This window comes from Tubulanus polymorphus, chromosome 9 (genome assembly GCF_964204645.1).
Source record: "Tubulanus polymorphus chromosome 9, tnTubPoly1.2, whole genome shotgun sequence".
Classification (NCBI taxonomy): domain Eukaryota; kingdom Metazoa; phylum Nemertea; class Palaeonemertea; order Tubulaniformes; family Tubulanidae; genus Tubulanus; species Tubulanus polymorphus.
The window spans coordinates 8592135-8607037 of NC_134033.1; the positions used below are offsets into that span (position 1 = coordinate 8592135).

Here is a 14903-nt window from a genome sequence, read left to right on the forward strand (position 1 = left end):
CTTCCAATCCTCAGATTTTGGTTATCATTGACCGGAGGAACAATGAAAAATTTAAAAAGTAAAGAATATTCAATTTTATTTTTTTTATTAATTCTGTTTTCTGATACTACTGTAGGTCCTCATTTTTGAGCAAGTGCACCCGCTTTTTGGTGGTACTTTTTTATGCCAATGGTGGTGCCGATTTGTATGAGTGATGTACAAACTGACTTTAGACCGTTTAATATCGGCGACACCAAGATAATACCGACGCTGACATATTACAGGGAGGAAAGTTTTCAGGATTTATCCGGAATTCCGGATTTTTCAAGTCAGAGGTCATTTTTCTGAAAAGCCTGAAGACGATGAGAAAATGTGAGGGGGGGTAGAGTTCATTCGAAAGTTTGTTGGTACCGGTGGCCGTTAAAGCGCCGCAGACCGGACAACATTTATTTCGTTTTACAGTTAGATTCTCTTACTGACTTTAAACAATTGTATAATTTCCTTCTGTTACAATTATCGATCTTTCGGCGATAGCCGTGCACCTGTATGACGTGACCTCATTTGTACGTGTAGGCTACCTCTATTTATAACCACTAGTAGTAGTACGTATAGTGAGAAAACATAGCGTTGTCGTGTCTATACTCAATACAGTCATTCGGGTAGCGCGGTGTGCAGCGCACAATGTTCACTTATTTAGGGGTTCGACCTCTACTGCTTGTGATGCTGATTGTTAGTGAAATGTGGATGTGCCGCATTGGAAATGGACATTACTTAAAAAATATCGTGATCGTTCATGGGCTCAAGATTGCGCTAAGTGCTTGGAAAACGCTTTTAATTTCAAAAATTTTCCACACAAAATTTCAAGGCCCAATTCTTCTCCACGGCGACACTATTTGGTACATAGTTTCGTATTAATATATAGATTTATATAGTGCAGGTATCCTAACCCGAGTTCAGATGCGCTCCAACTTGGTATTATTACCCCCAGCTTGGTATTATTACCCCCAGCCTTTAACTCTATTCCATGTATCAGTCATCTTGCCTTCGGGCAATGTGCAGTAACAAAGTAACAACGCACAGCTACTAAGCGCTCAAGAATCTTATCAGGCCAGGTACCCATCCTGGCGAGAGGCAATGAAGATACGTGTCTTGCCTGAGGACACTACGGTAATCTACGGGATTCGAAACTACGACCTGGCTTCCCAGAGTCGAATGCTCTTACTATCCGCCCACTCAAAAATATACATACAACAAGGCTTTGAAATAGATTTCATTGTGTGCTTTCATATTTTCAGAATTGGTTGAAATGCGATGATGCGACGTGCGGGTCACGTACTAGGAGGTTGCCTTTGCAGTTGATAAAAGGTCATCCAATTTGCCATGAATGTTATAGAGGAGTACTCAAACAAGAGGTACTATGATTTTCTTTGAAACAGCATTAGCCTTATTCCAGGTTGATCAGCCTCCTTGAATTTATGGTCAATAATTGATCTCAGATAATGTGTCAATTTTTTTGACGCCTTATAAAACGTTACCATTATGAAACCTAAACAATGTTAACCATTCAGCGTCATTTTATAAACGAAAACCGTAAATCGATGTGCAAAACGTCACAGGTCTATGTGTACACATACAAGCTATTTGGCAAAATATTATTGACTAAGATGTAGAATGTCTTCCTGTGATTATATAATGAGCTCTATTTGAACGTCGAAATGTTAATTGCATTGAATATCATTAGAAGACGTATTGTAATAGTAATGGATGTATGATTATATCAGGAGTGGCAGGCATGAATCGAAATGATAAGTAAATCGGATTATTCGGTCAAAATGGCGGATGTATACACGATTTGGAAGTCCGATATAAGTAGTAAGACCCTGACATGGGGATGCTGGTGAAATGATAAAGCTATGTACGATCTCTGTAGGGCCGGCGTGAATTTCATCGGCGGCTACAAGCGGTCAATTTAAAAATGTGTAAACATAATTTCAATATTCTAATGTTTTAGAAAATATGTTCGATATCAGGGGTATGCAGGTTTCATGAAATTATTGACAATTTTCAATAAAACAATTGAACAACTACTGAGTCGATGACTTGCGTCACCTCATCCTATCGCCAAATCTCATAATTCCCTAAATTTCTTAAAACTTCGATTTGAAATTTGCAATTCCACATTAGCTTATCTCAAAAATTCTATATTTTTTTCGCAGGCGTCAAAGAATTTATTAAAATTAATTTTCTTGTTTTCTATTACTATACCTATACCAATGAAGCGAATTCAAATGACATGGTTTCTAGAGCTTAGGCTCTTTGACTGTGCAACTGAGCATATATTCATACATATCATTCATTAAAGCATTATCCATTCTCCAAATTTTATAGAGCTGAATTTTGAAAAAGGTTCTCGTTAGAATATTTGTGAGCTCTTTCGCGAAAATCTGATCGCAAAAATATCTGTTTTAAAAAGCCAATCAGAAAGCAAAGACTCCTCTATGATTGGCTTAGCCGCAGAGATCAGCAGGTGTTCACGTGAACCCGCAGTATCGTCTACTGTTTTACCTCCGGGTTTTATTTTTATTATTTAAAATTGTGTTTCAAGATCGATTTCTTCTGCGAAATCTTTAGTTGATTTGGTTTTTGGTGGGAATAATTTCATTTGCACTACGGAAAATATCATTGCCAATATTATGCAAAGTCTAGGAAAATTGCTTTTCCTCAAATCGGATGGATGATCTTGTAATGCTAATAAGCCACATGCTCAAACTACATATTCAATCAAATTTTATTCTGCAAAAAATATCAAATCCAATTCAATTTTACACTATTGAACAAATAGAACATCAAATCCAATCCAATTTTTTTTGATGAGCAAATTTAAAAAAATTCAATTCATCGGATTGAATCTCTACCGGGGGAGGGTGTATTTGTTCCTGCCAGCTCCAGTCACTGTGCTACTTATGAAAACACGATTGTGTTGTGTAAATTATGGGTATTGACTTTGAGCTGGGAGTGTATTTTGACAAAATAACCCACAGAGTGCACCATTTGCCATTTTATGAAAAGCTGACAGGCTGGCCATAGTGCCCCTTGGGGCTCTTGTTTCAGAAATAATAATGAGAGATAATTGTTCATAAATTTTAGCCTTTTTATGGACTTTCGCTCTAGCGAAGTCTATTTTGCTATCGCATATGTAACTTTATTCCTTTGGATAAAAAATAACTTCCAAACGAGGCTTAGTTTTTCTTTGGAACTTTTAAGACATTCAATGCAGCAATCAAAGCTGTTTTGATCACTTGGAGCACGGATTCTCTGAAATTCTGCCAAAAACTTCATGCTGAAGATAGGTATGCAATTCCATTCATAATTTGAAAAAAGACATTTTTTTCTTGGTATTTTCCATCCTTATTTTTGATCGAATTGTCTAAAAAGTCAGTCTTCTCCCATCATTTAAATTCAGTCCATTAGTTTTCACTATTTTTCATTTGTTCTGCTTATTATCTAATCCAGGAAGAAAGACACTAAATATTTGGATGGATATATGAAAGCTGTGGGTACTGTAGTGTGTAATGGGTAGGGGAGTGTGATCTGTGTGCATTTGTGGCCAGCACACAGATCACATTGTTCATTGGGGTTTGGTCCAGGACTCGCGTGATTTTCAACAACACGGAAGTAACGTGTAATAAATGATGACTTGAATTGCATGACTACCTACCACCCCTCATTATTGTTGGAAAAATAAACGTTCCACACTGACTAAAAATAAGTAATAACATTTTAGAAATGGCCAGAATTTTAACTTAGGTTCTATCTCATTTTTATTTTACAATTGCGATTGGTATAATTTTCTTTTAAACGGCCGTTAAGGCTTCATGTTTCGTCTGCAATTTACTGCAAATAGTTACGCAACTACGCACATTTCAGTGTTTTTGGCAGCTGTACACTCAATCGGCACCGTTCGTGACTAGCTTCACTGCGGAATTATCATTAATTAACATCGCCATATCACATCATTTAACTTATATTGTGCCTTAAAACCCTAACAGCCGAAATAATTGAAATGCACACACGATTTCTATCATTGAAAATTGAGAGAGTGGCCATGTTTGTGTTCTGCTGCTTCGCGTAAATCCCTCGCGGTGGCGCAACCGCGCGGAGTGGGGCCGATACGTCTAGACTACCAATGCTTAATTTTGATGCAGATTAAACATACACTCAAGTAAATTTAGGAAAGTCCATATAGAAAATTTCGTTTCTTGTCATGTCTGTCTACAAGTATTTGTTTTGATATTTCAGTATACGGATACTCAGCTATACCATCAGCTCTGTTTCTATCAGTACGTCTTTGATCCTGAAAAGGCTATCAGCAAAATGTCATCTGTCCACGAAAAAGGTACTTGAAAATATCTGCTAAAACATTTCTCTCTGACCAATCACAAAATGGGACTGTTTAGAGTAGTTTTTGTGTCAGGTATCTGGAGTTCATTTTCACGATGATAAAATCTTTCATGCCTGGGGTTCATGCGTCGTGGCGCAAAGTTCAGAACTTGATTGTTACCAGTACCTACATTAATTTTTGCTCTGTATTTCTATTGCAATTTCAGATTTGGCACGTAAAAGAATGACTCCATTTAGAGATTATTACAAACTAATACGCGGTACAGTTGATAAGGCGTTGAATCAAAGTGCCTACTCAGAAGTGAACCTGACAAAACTATTCGCGAATCTCATCCCCCTGAAATCTTCATCGACTCAAAATCAGATATCTTGAACTGTTATTTTTCATACCTTTTACGCAAAAATCTTCATAAGATTGTAGTTTGTATGTTTGTATCATTGTTGATTCTCATTTTGGATAACTGTTTTTTCTATGGCAAGCTGAATTCACCCCTTAAAATTCCAGTAATACAGGGGGTGTTGACATCAGAAAATGCCCTTGCCCAAGTCTGGACTTGATTTAGTTAGCATGGCAATACCATCGTTAGTTTTGCATTAGTTATGCTATGGTTGGATACGCTATGGTTTTGAACATACTCGGCTCAAGAGATTGTGGTAACATTCAGTAACACATTTACACAGCTCCATGTCAATCATTAAGAACTACGCTGATGTGATTGCTTTTGATAAGTTTCAGTTATCACAATCGCTACTGTCTAATTATGTTACAGAGAGAAAAGATGCGTACAATGCCAAGTGAACCCTTCGTCTCATGAAGGGTTTTTAAACGCTGGTTTTTCTGAAAGATGCACTGCCCACGTATAAGAAACAATGTGGATGCAGCAAATTAGAATGGGAAAAAAAAGGCCAAGGCATTTACTTCGAAAAAACAGAGGACGTTTACCTCGTGCTTGCCTGCGAGAATATGGTATTTCATTAAGGATTATATGCTATGAAATTATTGCATGTTCTTATCTGATTGGTATTGTCCAAGTGTAAATAAAGTGCATGTGTATTTTACATATGAAGCATTCATTAATACATATATGGCTGAAACCAAATCGATATTCGGATTTTATTAAAACCTTTCAGTGCATCTACACCGTAGTGCAGTATGGATTTGTGATAGACTTTGCTAATCACTATTGATTAGTTATAATATTGAAAGATGGCAGCACATGTCAGATACACTGTTCTGAGTATGCACTAGGCTGGAATTTTCAAATTATCTCCAGCACTTTGGGGTGAGAATAGTGAGCGCTGAAAGGATTAATCGATATGACGACGAAGGGGTCATTCATTTACTACAAGTGCATTTGCGTACTTACATGCTTAATGGGTAACGAGATGAGTAGTACTATATAGGTTAACTATTTATTTGACGCATTAGCTTTCACTACTTACGTATAGAAGCTTCATCCGTTATTTATTCTAAACCCAGGTACTACTCTACGAATCTTTTCATGCTTAAGGTAAAAATTTTAAATTTCATGCATGAATAATAAATGAATGATCCCGAAGCAGTCGGAGAAGTGAAACATACGCACAACAGAATTTTGTGTATTAAGTAGCTTTCATTATGACTAAGAATCTTTACATCGGACATTGAGTGATCCCATCATTCAGACGCCATCATCATTTTTAATGCCAACATTTCACTGAGAACAAATAAATGCCAATATAAATTCCACACCGAACTGCCATCAGTAACAAATTGAATATTACCAGTAATATTTCACCGAAATATGAAAGAGAGTGTTCAATTAATCAGTAATCAACAGTAATATCTTTCATATTTCTGTAGGGATCTAACAAATGAAATCAGTATTTCTCAGAATAGAATGGTAACAAATACTGAAAATCAGGAACAGTTGGCAGCTCTGCAGCAGTACCAGGAAAGGCCGGATGAGTGGAATGATTTACATATAAACACACTTCATTTCAATAACCTAATCCTTTCGAATCAAATAACATTAGATGGACCACGCTTAATACAGATCAATCGAGACCAATGAAATAATTCTGATTAATGAGAATTAATCATAGTTAATCTCGCCTCAGCGATGGCCGACGCAGACTTTTGACTATGCCAAAAACTATGCTGTAGACTTCCTAATGGGTTTTCCAATCTTTTACTCAGGTCTTCGCTTAAATTGGACCAATTTTGCCGGTACCAGTTGGGCAAGTTTTTTCTACTCCCAGTAGCTGGACTGCAACTTGATGACAGAGATCATTATTATGGATTCGATTGATCCAGAATAAGAGTGGTCAACTAACCCTTTTATATAGACAAAAATCTTACAGCCATCACACAATTAAATTTACAGAATCGCAGGCAGAGTTTCTGATATGAGATCTAGAAAGAATTGCATAAATCCGTGCAGACAACATTTTTACGTATTCAAAAGCATAAATTATTCATTTAATGCAGTAGTAACCAGCAGCGCTTTCAGGCAGGGGAAATTAGATCCTCGTATGTTTCTACTCGCAAATTGAATAGTGTGAATGTGCACCCCCTGGATCCGACGCTGATAACAATGTTGAAAACTAATAGATAATATTAACGCTTAATAGGACATCAACTATGGTATATTTAAATGAAATGTATTAATTATTTAGTTCATTCGAAACCATAACTGCTTTTCACCTTAACCATAAAAGGCACCTGCAAGATATCCATAGTTCTGCTGAAGAATTAATAACTGATTCATCATTTGATTTCATTGTCAGATAGTACCATAGCTGTTTCATCACTGCTGTAGTGTATTTGCCCTAAGGCCTAGCCCACATAGCAATAAAACTTTATGCCATGAAAGGTTATTTGGCGTTTCGATGATTTGGTTTGGTTTGCTCGTAAAGCTAAACAAGAAACATGGACATAGATAAATTTTGGCACCTAGCGAAGACAATAGTAGTGATTGGATCACATTCAATGTTAAAATGGTGGCGATTGCTTTCAAAAGTGTGCTCCATTTTATCAATAATGTGAGCCACTTGTTATTGCCTTGATTGGTTATTGCCTATCAGTGTTTCTTGTTTAGCTACTCTGACATCGCACACAGAAATTGAATCAATCCGCAAAAGTGTTTATGTTAACAATGTTTCTAGTTTTAGAACGCTGCAAACACAGTATTGAACCAAGCAAAAAAAGGTTACTGTTTCATGTTCGTTTTGTGCAGTGTGCACTAGGCTTGTGAAGCCTTGACAACCCAAGATTGATTGTAAGTGATATGTCTTGAATATGTCAGGGGTTGGTCAAGGCCGCAAAATAACATAGGAGCAAAATCTTCAGAGAACTTTATCATGAGGAAGTGTCACCCAAATGGTATTTTGAGGATATATTTTTGATATGATTTTAAAAGCTAATGCAAAAACCCCATCTCAATCTTTTTTGAATAAGATGAATGAAATCTAAAACAATTCTGATGCGGTGAAGTTCAAAACAATGCCCAGCCATAAATATTTTCACAATTTCACTTTTAGAAAAAATAGTACTTGACTGACATTTCAGTAATTTAAAGCAGGTTTATTAACCATACGAGGTCGACTTAAGAATGAAGGCGTTCGCGTCATTCAGTGCTTCGATCATTTCGGGATATTCCGCTAATTTCAAAGCGTCCGATAAAACAAGCCATTTATAATCCTGGTGTTCATCTGAGAGTTGAACCTGGTCACGCGGTTGCTTCAACTCGGCCAGCCAGTAATTGACGCATTTCATTCGTCCATTCACAGCATATCGCAGTGTTTTCTGAAAGCCGTCGATTATTTGGTACTGATTGCGGGTCAGTCCGGCCTCTTCGTTGGTTTCGCGAATTGCTGTGGTGAGTTTGTCTTCGCCCGGGTCAACGTGGCCTTTAGGCGGAGTCCAGTGGTGTGTGCCGTATGACGTCTAAAATTCAATCAATAATTTATGGTAGAACTTAACTCCAATCAGCATGAAAATTGTACTTCATGAACACTATATGATCTAGGGTGAAACACACTAGATAATAGGAATTTTAGGGGTCAATTATCCAAGCTGAGTGCATATCTATTGTGTCTGGTCAAAAATTAGACTGGTCTTATTAATGTTATGTGAATGCAGCTATTATGACTGACCAAAAAGAGCGAATCAGGTCTGTTCCATATTTTGGGGCGGACTAAATCTATGGAGAGAAACTTGTACCAGGTCCGGTCTAAATCGTACTCTGAGGTATGACAGGGTTCATAGTCTCCATGACCAGTCTCATTCCATGACTTTCAAGCACTTTTTGACCCCAATTCAATGACCCGATTCGTTGATCAAATTGACAATAATAGATCACAATTTACTGACTTCGACTACTAAATGTATTATATCAAAATACTTGGAAATATATTTGATACAGAAATGTTAGCTTCTCCCATTTTACTGCAGTCAACCTCGGTTAATCCGTCTCCGGTTAAACCGTATAAGTGCTTATTCCGGATAAATAAATTGGTCCCATTTTTCAGTAATGTTATTCCCTTTAAAATTCTGTGTCTAATTCGTACTCCATAATCCGTATTTTCACTCATTCCGTAGACAAATGCGCGGTCCCGTTGTCCAATTCATATGTAAATCCTCATGTGTAATCCGTATCAGCGGTATCAGATGGTGGGAACATACACTTGAAGTGAAAAAAAAGTGTAAACATCTGTAATCTAATGAGGTTAATGTGGTCAGTAGGAAATATGAGAAACTCCAGAAAACACTGAAGTTAATCCATCAATGTCATAGTCTCAAGCTTCACTAAATATTCAGTGCAGATGCTATAATCTGTCAATCAGCAAAAGTCAACTACAAGGCCTGTGAGTTATCTGTACTTATACACACGATGGCTTCAAATACTGAGTCCTACCCTACTGAAATCAGTTGGTTTGTGTTTCATCACACTAGGGGGTGTTTTCTTTTCATGTATAAATGATATCAAATGGATCAAATGAACTATCAGATACTATGAACTTTTTATTTCCCCCCACAGATCGTTAGAACGTGGTTCTACTGTTGTAGTCGTCCACGGTTTGAGAGATAACTAAACCAGCTATTATACGGCTTGTGCACTTACGTAAATCATACGGCCGTCAATATACGGGTAATAGTTAATTCGTATAAATTATGAATTATCTGTTATCAGTATATCGCACTTAATCCGTACCAAAAAGCTCAGTCCCTAGTGATACCGTGGTTGACCGTAATACTTCGATGGCATATTTTAAAAATTCATTTCAATATGTTTCCATGCCTACATACCAAATTTTAAGTTGGTAGGCATGGAGACATTTTGTTAAACTTTCAAATCATGGAGTCTCTTTTCTCTCATGAACCCCTTTCAAGAAAGACTTTTTGGATATCCTTCAATAGATTAAAGTGGATTAAAAAACGATGATTTAGGTCGACTGCCTGTCCTTTCTGGTCCTACTAAGACCTTTATCAGGTATGTTCTACCAAAAATGAGCGAGCTAGGCCACTCGGAATGCTCTCAAGTCAGGTTGAAATAGACATTAGTATGGAAGCCCTGAGACGACACCTTGGGTTCATGAGTTCCCCAGTTCATAACTTCCAGAGTTTATGATATTTCGAGTTTATTTGGGCATGTACAACACTATGAAATTATGCGACATAAAGAATCCTATTATTAGGATGTTAAATCCGTTTACGTCATGAATTAACTACAAAAATGATGTCCCGCTTCAACCAAGACTGGTTGACTGTGTATAATTCTGCACTGGCAGTCAAATGAAGTCGACCGGCAACCAGTCTATCATCAGCCATCAGCTTTCTTGATGGCTTATAGAAAATAACATCCTCGCTTGCCAAGGGTCCGGTATCGCGCCTGAACTCGCTTCCACTAGCCCCCAGGCCTCACGACGCGCGATTTCATTACCGGCGCTTTTGCGCATGACGTCATATATCAACACACGACAATACTTCCGCGTTCGCTACGTGTTCGCTGATTTGTCCATTTACCAGGAAATAGCACAGCGTTAGAGAGTTATTTTTAGCTACATCTGTAAGCTAAAGGTCATCTGACCTCGCTTACAAACCCGGAAGTCTAGCAAGCAATCATGCCAGTCACTGTAGAATGAAGTAAACCTTATCACATATACTTACAAAATAAGGTATTTTTGGTACTTTATATAATGGGAAATGACAGAAATAAACATTGTTGTTATGGATTGTGTAATAACGATGTTCGTTACCCAGACAGACCAGCGATGCAAGGAGTTTTTTTCATAAACTTTCCGAAACCGAAAACTCAACTTGACAAATGCAAGCGATGGATACAGTGCTGTGGTCGACCTCATGATCAGTTCAATGTGACTAAGATTTCAAAAAACACGTTCATATGCAGCAAACATTTTGTTGGGGGACAGGGGCCAACTTCAGATCACCCTGATCCAATACCAGCAACAGCAACTACTGACCAGGTAAAGTACTCTTATTATTATGAAAATATAAGGACATAAACTAGGCCTCTATTGTTCTCATAAATGGCAAATGATAAGTAGAAATTGTTAGCAATGAATTCTTAACATTTTAAACTAGGGGTCCAGGGACACCATGCCCACTTGGGAAGTGGTTCCAAATGCTCAACAATCTAACAATTTCAATATTCAACGCCCCCTGGTGACCATATACAGAATCCAATGACCTTGAAACTCACCACAATCATAGAACATGTCAGCAGCTACGATTTTGTAATTGATTGTGATAACAAAATATGCCTCGTTACCACTTTAATATGGAAATACTAAGTTATTCTACTATTCAACGCCCCCTGGTGACCATATTCAAAACCCAATGACCTTGAAACTCACCACAATCATAGAACATGTCACGAACTATAACTTAGTAATTGATCATGGTAACAAAATATGCCTAGGTACCAATATAATAAGGAAATACTAAGTTATTCTACTATTCAACGCCCCCTGGTGACCATATAGAATAACTAATGGCCTTAAAACTTGCCACAATCATAGATGATGTCATGAGCTACAACTTTGCAATTGATTGTGGTTACAAAATATGCATTGATACGATTATAATATAGAAATACTAAGATATTGCATTATTCAACGCCCCCTGGTGGCCGTATACAAAAACCAATGACCTTAAAACTCACCATAATCATAGAACACGTTATGAGCTACAACTTCCTAAATGATTGTGGTAACAAAATACACTTAGGTATCAATATAATGTGGAAAAACTTTTTCCCACTTACGAATGAGTACTGCTGACACCAAGATGGCCGCCAATTGCGTCATAATTGGCTGATGAAAAATACCTGTCTCAGGTATAAAACATCCCTTTCCAAAGAATACCCATCACAAATTGCAATGAGAAATGATAAACCAGTAGGAAGCTACAGGACTCAGAATTTGGGCCAAAATTAACATTTTTGGGCACTAAAAAGGTCATAAGACGGCCATCTTGAGTCCGATCGACCCAATTTTTGTTATGCTGATGGGCCCTGGGGGAATTCACATATATCCGAAAGATCAAGGTAATTGATCAAAGCTTCTTCAAAATTTCCCTCAAAAAGTTCAAAAATGTGTAAAAAGTGCTGATTTTGGCGAACAACAATGGCTGCCAGTCGGCCATCTTGAATCTGACAGGGCCAGTTTTTGGGCTGAAGATGTGTCTAGGGTAAATACATGTGTAACCCAAATATCAAGACATTACCTCGAAGCATCTTCAAAACTTCCCAAAATAACTGGATTCCGTCTACAGACGGACGGACGGACGAAAAGTGAACTCAATAGCCCGCTGGGACTAAAGTCCCAAGCGGGCTAAAAAAATAATAATTAACTTCTGATTATCATATTATTATCTAAAGTGGAAAAATTCTGTCGCAAACGTCGCAAGGCCCCTACACCTCTTGGACCAAGTACTCCGACGAGTAAAAGGAAACAACTAAATGATGAACCAGATGCTGCTTCAAGTCCCCTAGATTTGAGTTCTATTATAACTACCCAATCTGAAATTAATGACGCTGAAGTTTCAGCCTAAGAGTTTTTTGATTCATCGGTAAATTTCTAATATAGGGCCTATCCTATTTACCTGTAACTTCATATGCATGACTGATTTTAATGGGCAAAAACTTTCTGAATTCCAGATTAAGACTGTGGGTGCGCAGACAGATCCTGTTTCATGCAGACCTTGCGTTGAAAGGAATGAAATTGGAGTTCAGACTATTTATTCAAAATATGAACTGCAATGAAAAATTAGCACTATGGTTATGAAAAATAACCTCGATATTTCTCAACCATCAAATTTATTTGTTGAGAATAATCAACCATCGTTGAGTCTTCAAAAACTGAAAGAAGACGACAAGAAAATGAAATATTTTACTGGGCTGACATATCTTCAATTTGATGCTCTTTTCAACTTCCTTGGACCAAGCATCAATAATCTCAGATACATGGAATCGCTCTTACAAATGTGACAAAAGTCTGATGACTTCGATGCGCAGGACAAGACTTTCAGTTACTTTGATAATTTGAATTGAAGCCATTTTTTAGTAATTAAATCGATTGTTCGTATGTGTACACTATAGAAATACTATGTCTTGCAGTGAAAGTTTGCCAGACATCAAGGAACTGCCACACACGTGTGTACTTTAGCACTGGGTAGTGACGTAGCTCTAACGCTAATGTCTAATGTCGTTTGTAACAAGCGCTGTGATTCTGATTGGCCCGACCTGAATCTGGTCGGCTAGTAACGACTCCAACGACTCGTGAGGTCAAGGGGTTCGGAAACAGCTTTAGCGTAGTGGGTTCGAATCCAGGTGAAGATGAGAAAATAAATAGATGTTTAAAAATTTCTAATAACGAGCGTTTGTTATCTTTTTCATCATTAAAACCCGAGCAGATACATCGAGAGTCACAGGTTATTCGGAGTCACCCTTCTCTCTAGTTAGTTACCTAATCGTTGGTGGTAAGCTTTTTATAATCGGATGGGCTTATACCAACGTTAGGGATGACAAGGACCAAAACACGGTTGAAAAAAGTAACACTTCAAAAATATACTTTCTATCCACTTCAGTCCACAATTAATGGCTTAATTCACAAACTAACACGGGTACCTTTCGAAATAATCCAATTCTATGTATGTTTCGAGTGATTAATCAACATTATTTTGAGAAATTAATTAATTTCCTTACAAATTTCGCCATTGGCCGCCATTTCTCTGTATTGCACATGTGGCATGATAAGACAAGGGGACCTACAAGGATTTAGATAAAACTTTCAAGACGAAACGACAATTTTTATTTTTGATGGTTTTCCAACGTATATTTCAAATCTTCGTGTTTTCCATTATAAATAATGAAATAATAAATTCTGGTAAAAGAAAAATGTGAATAAGTGTTGATTTCTTAATATTTTTCAATTTCGTCGTTTCGCTTCGTTAGTTTGTGCTGTTGTCCTGGCCTCAGTCCACAGGTGCCAGCACCTCCAGTAATTTTCAAAATGGCAGCTGTTGACTCTACGGAAATTTACTCTCACTTTACGGCCGATTTGCACATGGATTAAGATCGTCAGGTGAGGTGTTATAGGTATCAGACAAACTACGAATCTGTTGTGTGTCGATTACAACAAAAATTTGACGGATATCTTAAGAGACAATGAAATGCCAGGCAAATTACTCGTCAGTCAAATTGGCTGACGAAGATTTCATACAAAAATGACCTTCCCATTCCTGACTGTGGTTTGTGAAAATATCCGATCGTGAAACTAAACCACAGACAGGTTACTGACTACCTTCTCTCTAGCCTGTGGCTGTGCACAGAAAATCGGAGCCACCCGAAATACCTACCAGAGGAGGAACGGAGGCACCCTTCAACATACCATTAATCGCTGGTTATTCAGTGTCGTCTCAGGGTTTCCATACATTTAGTCCACGACGACCAATTAATTGGAATTCAATTCAATTTGGTGGAGACCAGCTTGTTGTTAGATTTACCTGTAAGAGTAGATACTCTATTTCACAACTCAATCTTCTGAATATTATAAACCCTGCTGCCGCCAGTTCCAAGCCCAAGCCTGACATTTTCTTACTTGTATGTTTCACCTATGCAATGCAATAACTCGATAAGAAAAAAATTGGAACCCGATTTTAAGCTACCCAACGACCTTGAGTCGGTGAGGGTACTTCGAATGTAGGAAACTACGAAATTACGAAATATGAAACGAAATTACGAAATGCTTAACAACGTAACGAAATGACTATTCTTTCGCGGCTCCTGCTAAAGTATGAAAGTGAAATACGAAACGAAATGGTAATTTTTTCGCTTCAGTAGCGGACTTATCTGGACTGCACAACTCTGATGCGATTAAGACCCATTTGAGGTATGCACGCCCAAAATTAAGCGAAGTATCCCAAAAAGATCGTGGACAATCAAAAATAAATAGAATAGACTGGTTGCCGGTCTCTACCTTCAGTGGGGCTCGCCGCGCTGAGCGCTGCCGCGAGATGG

At 37.7% G+C, this 14903-nt stretch overlaps 2 protein-coding genes across 9 annotated transcripts in view; one reads left to right on the top strand and one right to left on the bottom strand.

Moving 5' to 3' along the window:
• LOC141910948 (DNA polymerase alpha catalytic subunit-like) overlaps nucleotides 1-5422 on the top strand; it is a 97768-nt gene extending 92346 nt beyond the window's left edge. Inside the window, exons 33-35 of the mRNA XM_074801842.1 lie at nucleotides 1275-1391; nucleotides 4279-4375; nucleotides 4587-5422. Of these exons, the coding sequence (XP_074657943.1) occupies nucleotides 1275-1391; nucleotides 4279-4375; nucleotides 4587-4753 (381 nt within the window). The 3' untranslated portion in view covers nucleotides 4754-5422. The remainder of the gene's footprint in view (nucleotides 1-1274; nucleotides 1392-4278; nucleotides 4376-4586) is intronic.
• Nucleotides 5423-6990: 1568 nt separating this feature from the next.
• Nucleotides 6991-14818, bottom strand: LOC141910966 (bis(5'-nucleosyl)-tetraphosphatase [asymmetrical]-like). Of its 8 annotated transcripts, none has more exons than XM_074801873.1 (3): nucleotides 14732-14818; nucleotides 8932-9047; nucleotides 6991-8308 (listed from the first exon to the last, which is right to left on the bottom strand). In XM_074801873.1, exons 2-3 carry the CDS (start codon nucleotides 8953-8955, stop codon nucleotides 7949-7951), a joined length of 384 nt encoding a protein of 127 aa, XP_074657974.1. In that variant the 5' UTR covers nucleotides 8956-9047; nucleotides 14732-14818; the 3' UTR covers nucleotides 6991-7948. The 8 variants fall into 8 exon arrangements, with proteins under 8 accessions (XP_074657974.1, XP_074657968.1, XP_074657967.1 ...); XM_074801867.1 differs by lacking the exon at nucleotides 8932-9047 and adding an exon at nucleotides 14275-14389; XM_074801866.1 differs by lacking the exon at nucleotides 8932-9047 and adding an exon at nucleotides 14390-14497.
• Nucleotides 14819-14903: the final 85 nt, after the last annotated feature.

Bases quoted from the DNA above. Each gene is read 5' to 3' on its own strand.
- LOC141910966 (XM_074801866.1), bottom strand. From the start codon at position 14,476: ATGTCAGGCTTGGGCTTGGAACTGGCGGCAGCAGGGTTTATAATATTC. The intron at 8,309-14,389 runs GTAAATCTAACA...ATTGAATTTTAG, and splicing joins TAGAGTATCTACTCTTACAG to ACGTCATACGGCACACACCA.